Source organism: Calidris pugnax, unplaced genomic scaffold, assembly GCF_001431845.1.
Source record: "Calidris pugnax isolate Ruff unplaced genomic scaffold, ASM143184v1 scaffold197, whole genome shotgun sequence".
NCBI lineage: Eukaryota > Metazoa > Chordata > Aves > Charadriiformes > Scolopacidae > Calidris > Calidris pugnax.
The window spans coordinates 2,317,522-2,331,318 of record NW_015090936.1 but is presented as its reverse complement, the minus strand read 5'-3'; the positions used below and the strand labels follow the sequence as shown (position 1 = coordinate 2,331,318).

Here is a 13,797-nt window from a genome sequence, read left to right as displayed (position 1 = left end):
ATAAGACCAAAGTATTTGCCCCTGTTCCACACAAGTTACAAAAAACAGCTGAGTGTATAGCTTCTTCCTGGCCCCTCTTTCTAAGAGGTTCTTAAAACATTCCTGAAAGTCACCATAAACAAAAGTTTCCATACCTGGGGCAAAGCAGCAGCAGCTTCAAACTGTACCGATGAAAAAAGCTGTTCTGGCAGCTAACATGCAAAAGCACAACCTTTGTCATAGAGAAAATTGTGCCTGAGGAATGAAAGGGAGGCTTGTATCTAGTTTTTTAGGTCTCTTACTAGTAATTATCATCTTGAGCCAATTTCATTGCAAGCCCATGGCAGCAGATACAGGATGTCAGGAAAGGTGTTCTGAATTTCTGAAATTCATTTGGCATTTCCATAATTCAAACACAGCATGGTGTTACTAACCTGCATATTCACCATCCAGCCATTCCTAACAGTAAGACACTCTCTGAGCAGTGCATCTCTAACACGTAGCAGTTCTACTAAAAGATGTTTTCATTTGCTTTCATAGAATCATAGAATGGTTTGGGTTGGAATGGACCATCTAGATCATCTAGTTCCAAGCCCCCTGCTATGGGCAGGGACACCTCCCACTAGAGCAGGTTGCCCAAAGACCTATCCAGCCTGGCCTTGAACACCTCCAGGGATGGGGCATCCACGACCTCCCTGGGCAGCCTGTTCCAGTGTCTCACCACCCTCACTGTAAAGAATTTCTTTCTGGTATCTAATCTAAATCTCCCCTCTTCCAATTTAAAACCATTACCCCTTGTCCTGTCACTACACTTCCTGACAAAGAGTCCCTCTCCAACTCTCCTGTAGGCTCCCTTCAGATATTAAAAGGCCACTATAAGGTCTCCCTGGAGCCTTCTCTTCTCCAGGCTGAACAACCCCAGCTGTCTCAGCCTGTCGAGCCTTTCCTTTACAACATTTCAAATTTGGAGCATATATGCCTCATATACTCTCCTTTTTTTTGTTGTTTGTTCTAAATGATGAACTGGAATGTAATGTCACAATAAAATTTACATTTTAGCAACACTAACAGCTTTATTCACAATAATTTGCCTACCTCTTGTCAGCACCAGTTGTGCAAGACGTGGAAAATACTTCAATTGCTATGAATGTAACCAGAAGCAATAACAATAATGAAATTGACATTGAAAAGAAATATAGCCGATGCACTCTGCCCACCTAAACAAGACAGTAAAACCAGTGGCAGCTTTCTTATCTTTACAATTCCTGATTACGTTTGGTTTTAGTAGCCAACCTGAGGCCTGGAGGTGTCAGCAGTAGCAAGGAAAGGGAAGGGCTGTCTGAGACAACAGCTGTTCTCACACAGGTGATCACAATTTGTGTTTTCCTGGCAGATCTTTTTTTCTGTCTCTAAATGTTATTGATGTGAAATACGAAGTTTCTGCAACATTAAGAGGTTAACCAGAGCTTAGGCCTTCAGTGCTTACCAGCCTGTACCGTAACAGGGCTGACTGGCCCCAGCACAGCGCTGTGCAGCAGGATCTATAAGTAGCTACAGCAGTTTGCCTCTGTGCTGTGCAGGCTCAGCTTCTGCGGTGGCAGACCTCTTTGAAACACAAAGTCAGATCAAGCCTACTCACATAAACAAGTTGTTCTGTAACAAAAACTTACTCTTGCTACAAATCAGAGCCCAGATTTGCAGTCAGATCCACTCAGGAACAGGTTGTGGTTCTTATGGCCCGGACTGCATTTTTACTCCAGTTTTTTATTTGTCCCACTTTTAAGAAATTACCTTGTTAGTAAAGTCCATTTTTTCCTTTTCAAATTAACAGCTGGAATATCTTTTTTGGCATTATTTATATGTCTCACTTTTGAGATATTACCTTGTTAATAAAGTCCATTTTTTCCTTCTCAAAGTAACAGCTGGAATATCTTCTTTCGGCATTATTTATATGCTTATGTCCTTTCAAATTTGTGTATAACATTGCACTTTCAAATGAAGAAAAACAAAAGAAACAGCTGCAATCTCCACTTGATAACATTTATTCAATATTTTCTGAAATAAGCAAGAATTTTAAGAAGCCCATAAGCAATCAAATACAGCCACAAAAACCCCATACTGATCCTAAATAAGAAGCACTATGAGAAATACACAATATTTCATGAAACAATACTGTACATCAACAACCTTTAGGAAACAAACAATCCAAACCATATGCTTAGTTTACTCACAATATAAAAAACTTTAACCTTTAAAGAAAAATATAGATTCAGTCCAATTGTAGGATCCAATCCCCCACCCACTGAAGTCAATGGAAGTTCTCTCATTGATTTCAATGTTTAAAGGATCATGCCCTTACTTTGCCTCAAGAGGCACTTTAATTATTATACAAGGCCTAGCCTGAATACTATTACAAAAATGTCAAACATCAACTCAAGAGTATGTTTCAGCAACTTTCAGGAAATAATGGAGAAATAGGTTATCTATTCATGCATGGAATAAGGCAAAAGCTAATTCATTCAGATTAGGTATAATAATTTTTACTAGTTTCTTTTTCACAACACAAACATTTTAGACTTTTTTAATTAATGGATATATTATATATCATATTATGCTTCACATTTTTCCTACCTCTACTGAGAAAGCTGGCACTGACATGTCATAAAGAACTCCTCATTAATTATTGTTTTCTGCTCTGTAACAACCACAAGAAACTCACCTGGGTTTAGTAATAGTGTCTACCAAGAAAAAAGCACACACTATCATAAGCTTATAGTTTATAGAGCTCAAGGTACATTAAAATGTAATTAATGAAGTTCACAAATTCTGTTTTAAAATATTTTTCCAAACTAAAAGCTGCAGAAAATTGGTTCTTAAATATTCTACAGAAAATTCTGAAGCATCTAATGGTTTAAATTACTTATGCTTTCTTCTTAAAAATATTTAAATTAGGTTAGTAGCCCATCCTTTTGAAAAATAATCCAAAAAAGATACACTAGATTACAAATCTTTTGTCTTAATCAGTGTAACCAAAGGTTTGTCATCTGGGCTGTAATCTTCATAAGCGATGGGGGTTGCATCATACATTGCAGGTCGGGATTTCTTGCCAAACCTGGAAACAAAAGAAAGCTTTTGGTGACAAAGAGAAGTGCGAATGAGTTCATGGCAACAACCCACTAGTTATGGTATGCAGTCAGAAACAAACCCAGAGAGCATAGATAAATTCTAAATTGTATTGCAACATGCCAGAAGGACAGAAGTTTAAATATCTGAACTGTGACTTTTGAAATATATGTATCAAATAAAAAAAGTTTTTAAAAATCTTCTTGCCAACAAGAAACAGATTCCATATCAAAGGCTACAGGAATTCTGCTATGGAATTCAGCAGTATCAGAATATCAGAAGACTATGGAAGGCGAGAGTGAAACTGATAGTTTCAGAGAGGCCAGAATTATATTTTAGAGCCTTCTCTAACAACCAACATTAAGGTCAGGGTGTGCATATTTACAAATAATAAACAAACAACAGACAACTATGTTACATTTGCGTTTGTAAATACAACAGTTGTGCACTGAATTGAGTTGCAAGCGGTGACCAAAGCATTTTAAAAATGAACTTGAAGTCTTTGCTCAACTGAGATCCAGTTGAGAAACACATTTAAATTATCAACATGCTGCACACTATTTGCAACACTGGCAAAATTAATGGCAGTTAGGCTATTGCAATGCCACATAAACATACTCATCTAGCAAAGGTTCACAAGCAACTGAATCACATCACCAGCACACTCCTCCTGGGCAACCACCACTGCTAAGAGCCAGGCTGACCCTGCCTGTGCAGAACCCCTGCGGCTGCATCATTGTGGCCCCAGCACTGGCACATCCAGAACTCCTTTATGTGCTTTTGCATTGCATAGACAGTCTATCACCCTTCCGACCAAAAATAGTGCTAAAAATGCAGCTGAAAGCCGAAAAATTACTAAAGTGTTCTGGCTACAATTGCAGGAGCTTTAAATAACAAAAGGGGTCACAGAAAAATGAGGCCAAAAAGTGTCAAGTCTGCTTTCCTTATGGCCCTGATGTAGTGAAAATATTAACCCAGAAAGACTTATTTATGTATTGATCCACACTAAGGATTCTTTTTATCCCCTTCTTATGTATCATATTAAGTCTATATTAATTTAAGTTGTGCACACTGGAAGGTGAGATTCAGAACATTAAGAATTTGAGGACAATATTTAGACCAAACCAAAACTAACTTGATTTTTTTTCAAGCTTTTTATGCAACTTCCTGACTGTCCCAATATCATTCTTGGCTGTTTTCAGTGATTCAGTGATTGTTGATGAATCTGAAATGGCTGGAAGCATTATGATCTATATGGTGGAAATTTCGTTTTTCCCAAGTACTCCAGCTGTCAATAAGGACACACTAGATACATTTCCATGCATTAATGTCTGCTTTCTTCTGTAGTTTACTTAAATAAACACAGACAGGCCACATCCACTCATCAGCGTCATGATGGATAAACCTAATTTTCTGTAAATGAGATAAAATTCCAAGAATTGAATGAAGGAATCAAGTTATGGCATCTTACTAAGTCAGAGGCAGCAATTAATTCTGAATCACCCTTTTTCTCCATCAATAAAATTCTCAAGGCTTTAAAGAAAATAAGAGTTTTGCATCAAAACAAATGATGATAAACATTCTCCAAGGATTTAAGGCAAATTTTGCCCTTTGTGACAGGTAGAGAACACAGAGATTGTTGCACACCCTGAAACAGTACAAAATCTTTTCTCTTGTGTAGGTCAGGGCTGACATGTGCCCCTAATTAGAAAACGCTGAGAAAAGACCACAGCACATGTGCTAGCTGTTTGTGGCCTGGCTGAACCATCTAGCTGCTAGACCACATTGCTTTGATCAGGCGGTTCAGAAGCCAGTTCCTGCTCGTAACCTTAAACAGAGTTAACACAAACCTTGGAGGACTGAGAAGAGAATTGTTAAATGGGACTTCTTAATTCAATGGGCGTGCAGCTAGTAGGATTGCACAAGGATGCTATTTTATCATTTTGTTGATGACATAAAAGAAAATGAACCAATTACCAATACAATCTGCAAAAGACAACCATTTAGTGGCATAGGAATCATCATAAAGTCAAATGAATTATATGGGAATTAGAAAATATACTTTGTGATGAAACATTGAACAAGAGTAACCTGTGTAACTTGACAAAGAGAGACCGCAGGTTCCGTGACAATCTTGAGGACAGTATATATTCAATGTAGGAATTCTTGGCACAGGCAGCTCTGTGTGTGTGTATATATGTATGGGGGAGAGAGACTGCAAATTCTGCTTCATCTGTGGAACAGAGTTGCCCCTCCACTTCCTTAGAAGGACATTTCTAAAGATGGCTAACCATAGAGAGTCCTTCACCTCAACAATTTCATTCAAGTAGAAGAACTTTGAGAAATTTTGAGAACACTGGACAGCAGAACTCTGAGGAGACGGTATCCTCCAACTTCTGTGGGATAGACTGGAGTTTGGAGTTTTCCCAGAAGCAGAATAAAGAAACCACGTGTTGCTACTCTGTTCAAAAACAGCAACTGGTATAAGAAGTCCACAGAAAAAGTTTAAATAAGAGAAGGAAAAGAGAGAAACCAGAATTTTATTTAAAAAAAAAAAAAGTGTGCCCACAGGAGGAAGGGATTATTTTTGCCTCCACAGGAGGTGAATAATGAGAAGAATAATTTCCTCTGCATTATTCAGAGAAAAGGCCATGTGTGCAAGTGCTATTTTTCTGTTCCTTAGTATAATTGAAGTGTAATCCTGAACTTCCCCGAAAGTTGAGACTCTGGCAGAGGACCAAGCAACTGGCACGTGCTGTAGAGATCAGAGCACTTGTGCACGTGATCACACGTTCACAAAGAGGTAGCTGACTGAAACTCATCCCTGAAACCTATGTCAGGAAATGGTAAGTAGTGAGCATGTGCTGAAGCTCTTCAGATTGAGGAAGCTGAAGACGTTGCAGCCTAACACAGCCGAGTGAAACACAGGAAGGTGGAGAATGTACAGTGGAGAGAAGCTTACCCTGCTGTGACAAGACAACTTAATCAGAGTCTGATGAACCAGACTCCTCAACTCACAGATAGACAGAACAAGAGTCAGCACGTGAAAGTTAAAATTAAAGAAACTACACTGTTAGTAATATGTGAAGTCTATTGTTAATGATATCTAAACAAATAAAAAAAAATTACAGTCTCTGTAAGCAGGTATTTTATGAATTCAGTGTGGGTGCTTTTCTAAAGTGAGTGATCAAGATAATTTCAACAACAGATTCTGGTTCCAGTTCAATGAAGTTTTAGCCAGTGGTCAACTATTTCATTACAGTCTTCTCTTTAAAATGTGTAATATTTACTTACTTGCTGCAAAATGAATACTAAAGAGAGCTATGCTTCACCTTGTTAGAAAACAGTCTAGTTCTGATCTGCTAATTCAGGAACATTCACAAAAGTGGACATTTATTAGTAGTGATCCCTGAGCACATTCATTTTCTCTTACAGCAAGTACCTTGATTAGCAAAGATCAAATTATAAAAAGCTATCAAGAAAAAGACCTACTAAGAAACATGAACGAATAATTTTAAAGTCATTTGTTGAATATGCAACAGGCATCCACACTCCCTGGACACCTACTGACTGTAACATAAACCTTACATTTAAATAAAATAATCTACTCACTTTTCCTTAGGCCTCCTTTTTTTCCAAAATTACTAATAAGTTTAAGTATCTAACTCAAAAAGGGAATGATTTTCAGAAAATGCTGAGAACCTATTGTTTGATAGTAAGGCTCTTAAATATAGCAATTCTGAAAATTTAGATCTTGGTATTTTAATATGAAGATTTAAGAGTTTATGCAAAAATAACTATAAAAGTTGTGCTCTTTTTCTAGGATTGAAATGACCAAACCTGTGGTTTATATCTTCCTGAAACCAGAATAAACACAATAATCTTCACATTAAACCTCTATGAATTACCCAACCTGGCAGCTCTATCTTGGGTTTTTATAAGGCATCCATTCTCTGAGAGGCACAGAGAATTACTTGGAATGAAAACATTTATTTTCATTTGCATTAAGTAGAAACACCTTTCCCAAGATAGGGAAATCCTTTACGGACAGGTTCCAATAATGTAATTTTTCAACTGCATAATATGGAACTGAAAAATCATCATGAATACATCCAAATCTAAGAACTTCTTCAGAGGCTATTTAGCTGATGAAATCTTGTTTTTCTATACTTCTGCTTTTAGTAATAAACAGGGGTTCATTCAGAGTAACCCAGACAGTAGCAATAAAGACCTGAATTATCCCAGCTTCCGAGATTTCAAAAGTTTCATACAGGAAATCTTTTACCACTTCATTACCTGCCTGTAAGACTGTAAAAGACAGGGAAAATTATATTAAAAAGATGCTGCCTTGCTGATACACTTTTCCTTGGTGCCCTGAGACAAAAAGCTGCCAAACTTGCTTTAAGAAATAAGTAAGAAAACCTAGGTGTTTCACACTGTTCCTGAAAAGACCAATTCTAGTCCCTGGGGAAGTGCAGAGTACCACTCACACGAGCAGTAACTGAACAGGATTGACACATTCATCACTGCTGCAGAAGTAGGAGGGAAGTGTTTAATTTGAAAAATTAAGAGTATCATTTTGCAACTTGCTCTCCGCTCTTGGAGATGTATAGTACATAGTAGTAGACACTCAAAAGGCCAAATAATAAAAAACTACAAAGCTTTTTATGGGTCATCAAGCAATTCCCTCCTCTCCGACTACACTACTAAAGGAAAAAAGAGTTCTGATGATGTGTGTGGTGTGGAGATGTTGAGCTCCTACCGCAAGAGATGTGAGGTTAAGCGGCAAAGACTTCAAGGGAGGACGTAAAAGAACACTGATTTTGTTGCTATGCTAAATCACCTATACACATCTTTCTTTTTAAAATATTTACTGACTAATATAATTTGACAATGAACAAATGTTTTGTTTTACATCTAGTTGGAACAGTTAAAAGAGCTACTGCCCAAAGCTGCAATGTGATTAACTGAGTCTGTGGGAATTCCTCATCCATTTCAGATAACTTTCACGACTTCAGTGGTGGTACAAATTAATTTACTTAATTTAATTTAAGCAGAACTGGAGTATTCAGAAAATGAATTACCAGCAATCCCTAACCAATATACTTGCATTTCTCCATGTCAATGCACAGGAATGTGTCTCCCTCCATTCTTTTACAAGCATTTTAATGGTAACATACATGAACACTCCAGTTGGAATTTGAAGGGATCTTGACAAATTGAAGAAATGGGAAAAAGAAACAATAAAAATGAAAGTTCTACCCTAGAGAATGTCAAATGGATCTTGACAAATTGAAGAAATGGGAAAAAGAAACAATAAAAATGAAAGTTCTACCCTATTAAGAGAGATGTCAAATACAGCAAAAACAATACTGGCTAGGAAGCAAAATGGCACAAAGGATCTTGGGGGATCTTGAGGAAAAGGTCTAATAGCTCACAAAATTAAATCAGTCACTAGTGTAATGCAAACTAAATTTAAAAAAAAAAGCAATTAGGTTTCATTTTCAGACATATGAACAGGAATGCCATAAATAGATACTCGAGGTGATTACTCAGTTCTTTTGATACAGGTAAACCTTCAGCTGGAAAACTATTTCCAGTTGGGGACCAGCTTTCAAAAAAAGAGAAAGACAATCTGGAGTGTGTCCCAGGGAGACAATAAAGGAACTGACGTGATCCAGGAGGAGATTCTGAAAGAATATGTTAGTTCAGCCTAGGGAAGAAAAAGGTTGTTTTGCTTTGTTTGGTTTTATTATAAAAAAGAAGGTGGGGGGGGACACGATGACACATGGACAGATGACATCTGAGGCACATGATTGTTATAAAGGGAACAATGATAAATTATGCTTCATGACAACCCGAAGAGCCTTTCTAACTCTCTTCAACTCCTTTGGAGGTTTTTAAAAATAATTGTTGGCAGGAAGCTAGGTATATGGCAGGAAGTTAGGTATAATTAATGCTATATCAGTGCAATAGGTTACACTTGAGCTCTTGAACCCCTTCCAGTTCTACTTTTGTATTTGTCTAACACTCCACCTTGTTTGGCAAGTGCTCCGTTAAAATTCAAATTCAAAAGATTACTATCTCTAGGAAAACAAAATCTCTAATTACTATCTCTAGGAAAGAAAGATCCTAATTTCAAGGCAAACAGGAGCACAAAAATGAGTGATTTGAAGAGTGTCTCACTACATAATCTGGTAAATTAGTCACAAAAATCAACATGCCTTTGCTATCTATTCAAATGAGTTGTATGCATCAGTTAAAGGATATATACATCCCAAACAGAAGATCTTACAGCTAAGAACTCTGTATCTGTCCCTCTTCACCAGTTACACCAAATAAATTCAGAATAACTCTCTCTGTTTTCAAGGAGCTGTGCTGGATTATCACACTTAAGAAGATAACAGAATAGGGATCAAAAAAGAACAACGAGGAATGATGGTGATCCTGTCTTTTCACAGCAAAGCAGCCCATTCTATGCCAACAGCAGTTAGAGGCACTATGCATGGACAGAAATTACATATTGTAAAAGATTTCCTTTAAATTACCATCCCCAGAACAAACCTGGCATGTCGGATAGAAGCAATTGCATTGCTGAATTCACTGTCAATGCTTCTGCAGTTGTAAAATTCTTCATAGGCTGGCCTGGAAGAGCCTTGATATTCAATGCGGCTGATGCGACATATTCCCACAATCAGAATGATCAGCATCAGAACAAACGCCACGCAGAGAGCCCCAATTATGATGTAGAGGGAGTGACGAGGCATATTTGTTAGACTCTCTGCCATATGCCCAGACTTCCACTGCAGATCTGCCGATAAGAAATGAAAGGTTATCATTAATTAGTATTTTATATCCTTCCTGCTGAATAAAATTATTTTACATTATTCACTTTCAATATTTCCATGGAGACTTTTGAAGCCAGGAGGATACATAATTTGAACCTTTCCAGGCTCTGTTATTGATGTCATTGTGCCTAACATGCAACAAATTTGCAGCACTATATTGATCCTTCACCCATCTTTTTTTTTTTGTAGATTTTTAAGGTCATATAGCAATACTTATTTAGTTTGATCTCCTGCAAAACCCAAGTCATACAAAGTCATCTAGTTATTCTTGCATTATGTTATAATATACTATATGTTCTCTAAAGGTAGGCAGGTTTTATGTAAAAGCTTCTAGTAATCCACCAATTCCCTGTGCATTTTGTTCTAATATTTAGTGAACCATTCTACTAAAATGTGTGATTTAATTTGTATTAAACATGCTTGGTTTTTAATTTGAAACACAAGCTTTTGTTATGCTTATCTTCACCAAACCACAGAGACTTCAAAACCAGCTTTTCATGGACAAAAACAGTGTCTCGTAAGGTGCTACAGTACTGAGACCACTAGTCTTCTCTCAGGCATGATTTCCCTGAGAGGTCTTAAAGCAGACCTTAAAGCCAAGACAATCTGGAAGTGGCTTCCTGTATTTATATATTCCAGACCTTCTTTAAAATATTCTTGATTTCCAAAGTATTGTCTATCACTGCCAAACAGACTGTCTATCAATTGCCTATGTCCTCAGATCTGTTTTTCTCTAGCATGGGTCACAGTATTTCTAACTAATCTCTGCTTCCCTCTAGGGAAGTTCAGTTGTGTCAGTCTTTTAAGCCTATGGTCTCATAAATTATTTCAAATCAAGAACAGACCTGAATCATTCTGGCTACAGAAATCTGACACTCTGCAAAAGTTATTTCTAGCAGGTGACTGTTCCTTTTCCAAATGGATTTAAACTTTGCACTGGTTTTGAAACTCCTTTTACTTAATCACAGTCTGCGAACAGGGCTACCAAGCGTATGCTTTGGGAGTTTCAGATGTTCTTACAAGCCACCTCTCAAAAATGTTGATCATAGCAGGTAACAGCAGCACCTAAGCTGAAATCACAAGTTTAGTGGCATCTTGTTGATAGAGTCTCCATCTGTGGTAGAAATACAGGGAATATGTAAGTAGAGGGGGGAAAAAAATCATCCATTTTAGAAAAAGGTAGGGAGAAAGCCTGAAGCTGTAACATGTGGGATTCACCTGAGCAGAGTGTGAAGAAGTAGTTGCCCTTTGTTTACAGTAGAAAAGGCTGTCATGGAGCATCTCTGAGCTTGGGCTTACTTAGACTTTTTGTCTGCAAACGTGGGCTGAGTTTACAGGACTGCTTGTTTATGTTATCTCCTTCAGACATCAGTAGAGGTTTGATCAGCCTGAATCAGTCAGCGATTTAACGTTTCTAAAATGCTGTTACTACAATTTGCCCAGTCAGGGTATGAGGGAGAGAATGCAGCTGTGCTCTGTGAAGTTTGGGATGGGTTTCTATTTCTGTTCTGCAGCACATTCGTCACACTCAGTGCTTTTTGTCAGGTTGTCAGAGTAGGCCAAATTCAGATATAATGTGCGCAGATATATGGCAAGACAGTTCTGATTTAGACTCCGTGTCCTCCATCTCTGGATGATAAGGATGAGAGAAATTTCCTCCTTTCTTCCTCACCAGATAAAAATATGAAAGATTAACAATTTATACTCCAAAGATTAGAAAGAACATATGACAGCTAAAAATCATGGTATTCTCAGTTGTCATATTAATGTTCATAAAATTAATTAAAAATTAGATTTCAATGTACACTGCACAGTGTGTACTACAAATTCTTCATTATGTTAGTTTTCAAGTAACCACATAGTTTGGCTTACCTTGGTAACTACATTAATAATTACTAAAGTGGCAAAGGTAATGATATTAACAAATAACCATCAGGCATTAAGAATTCATGAGAGACATTTTGTAACCATTTTTACAGTGAATGCTCCATTAACCTTTTATGCAAATACATTTAATTTTGAAAGGAAAAATACCTTCTTTATAATTAAGACTGATTTAATCCTATTTAATTGGAATTGCTAACACTGGTAAGGGCCATTAGATGATATAATAAATACCACAGTTCATCCAGGCAACATGCATCTATCTCCTGTTTGCGGTTTGTTGTATATACAGCACTTGAAAATTAAAGACTACAGTTTAACAAGACGATAACCCTGAAATCCTGTGAAGTTAATCACTTCAAGCAGATAAAATAGCTGATGAAAAAATGGGGAGCTATTAATACTAAATAAAGAGTTGCTCTACTAAAAAGACCAGGTACCAACAGCCTCTTTCACAGTAACATAAAATTGCAAAAGATAAAATGTGATCCATTTAGCCAAATGACTCCTAAACACCAGCTCGTCCCCCTCCTGAGAAGTCTAAAGCCTGGCTTTATCATGTCTTTTTCTAGCATTCAGAGGGATGGTCCAATAAAAAGAAAGCCAGTATGCAGTGTTTAAATTTAATTTCCAATACATTATTAACCATTATGCACAAGTTGCTGAAATATGATAAATATGAGAAGGAAATGTGGAAAGATGAACAGAAGCAAATTTACTGATAGATTCAATCTTTAGAGCTGAACAGAAATCCACTGCCCCTTTGATTCAACTCCAGTGAGACCAGATGTGCTGCACCTGTTTAAAAAAGACCTGGATATGGCTTTCCTATTTCTTGAGATGATCAGAATTGGTTTTACATCAGTTAGTCAACTCTTAGCTCAGGAAAAGGCAGTAAGTGCAAAGATCTTCCCATGGATATGTAGTCTGTAGAAAAAAAAAAATCTACAGATCAAAATGCTTTTAAATCCTTCCTGCAAAATGATTTCTTCAAAACTCAATCCCTCTCTATTTGCATAATCCTTTATATACCTGCTAATATCCAAGCACTTTAGGGAAGCTTCCACAGCTTTGGGTATAAGCCACTGCATTGGTTAGAGAGGCTGCATGTCCATACTTACATCTGACTATCATGAAGTATCATGGCGTCCCATAATAAAACATCATTTTACTTCAATGTTGTGTCAAAGTGACTTTAATAGCAAGGGAACATCAGACATCAGAAACTATTGCTAACCCTCAAATTTTAAACTTAATTGTTCTTCAAACTCTATCTCTATGTGATTATGCAAAGATGCTTTTTCCCTGTTTTCATTCCTCTAAGACCAAGCCAGAATTTTCTAGATTGAATTTTTTTTATATCTCCTATATTGTTATTACATATATACACTGTATTAGCTATCCTGATTTGCTGGATAAAAACACAGTAATTTCAACCTCTTCAATTGAGAATAATTGGCATAAACAATACTATGTGATTTATTCTCCAAATATTGAGATGAAAGGAAAAAGTCTAATATTTCTAGTTGAGAATCAGCCTTCCAGTGTTATCAATTCCAGTTAACACTCAGATAATTCCCTGCCTCCTGTCATAGCAGTCACGAGATAAAAGAACAAATCAGTCAGTAAAAGGCTTAACACAGCCATAACAAAGTGCTGTTGCTTCTTCCCATCATTTTAACTTACACAGTTTGCAAATGTGTAATGTAATATGAGCAGAAAATCCAAGTTCTTGAGCAGCAGGCAAGGCCACTGCAGTTCAACTACAAACAGATGCTATGTGTTGAGAAATACGCGCTAAGCAGAGACCATCCCCTCGCTCAACAGGACAAAGTTTAAGCAGAGTTTTACCCACTCACTCTCGTACATTTACAAATGAGGTCAGAAAGCAGTAAATATTGACCGACCACAGATAAAGGCTGGAATCTACCTGTCATATATAGCTGCTTAGGTTAAGAGGAAG

General features: G+C 37.1%; 1 protein-coding gene across 1 annotated transcript in view; it reads right to left on the bottom strand.

Annotated features, from left to right (window-relative positions):
- Positions 1–1,998: 1,998 nt before the first annotated feature.
- Positions 1,999–13,797, bottom strand: part of DNER (delta/notch like EGF repeat containing) — a 122,919-nt gene continuing 111,120 nt past the window's right edge. The window contains exons 12-13 of the mRNA XM_014951814.1: positions 9,667–9,913; positions 1,999–3,091 (exon numbers count right to left, since the gene is read on the bottom strand). Of these exons, the coding sequence (XP_014807300.1) occupies positions 2,980–3,091; positions 9,667–9,913 (359 nt within the window). The 3' untranslated portion in view covers positions 1,999–2,979. The remainder of the gene's footprint in view (positions 3,092–9,666; positions 9,914–13,797) is intronic.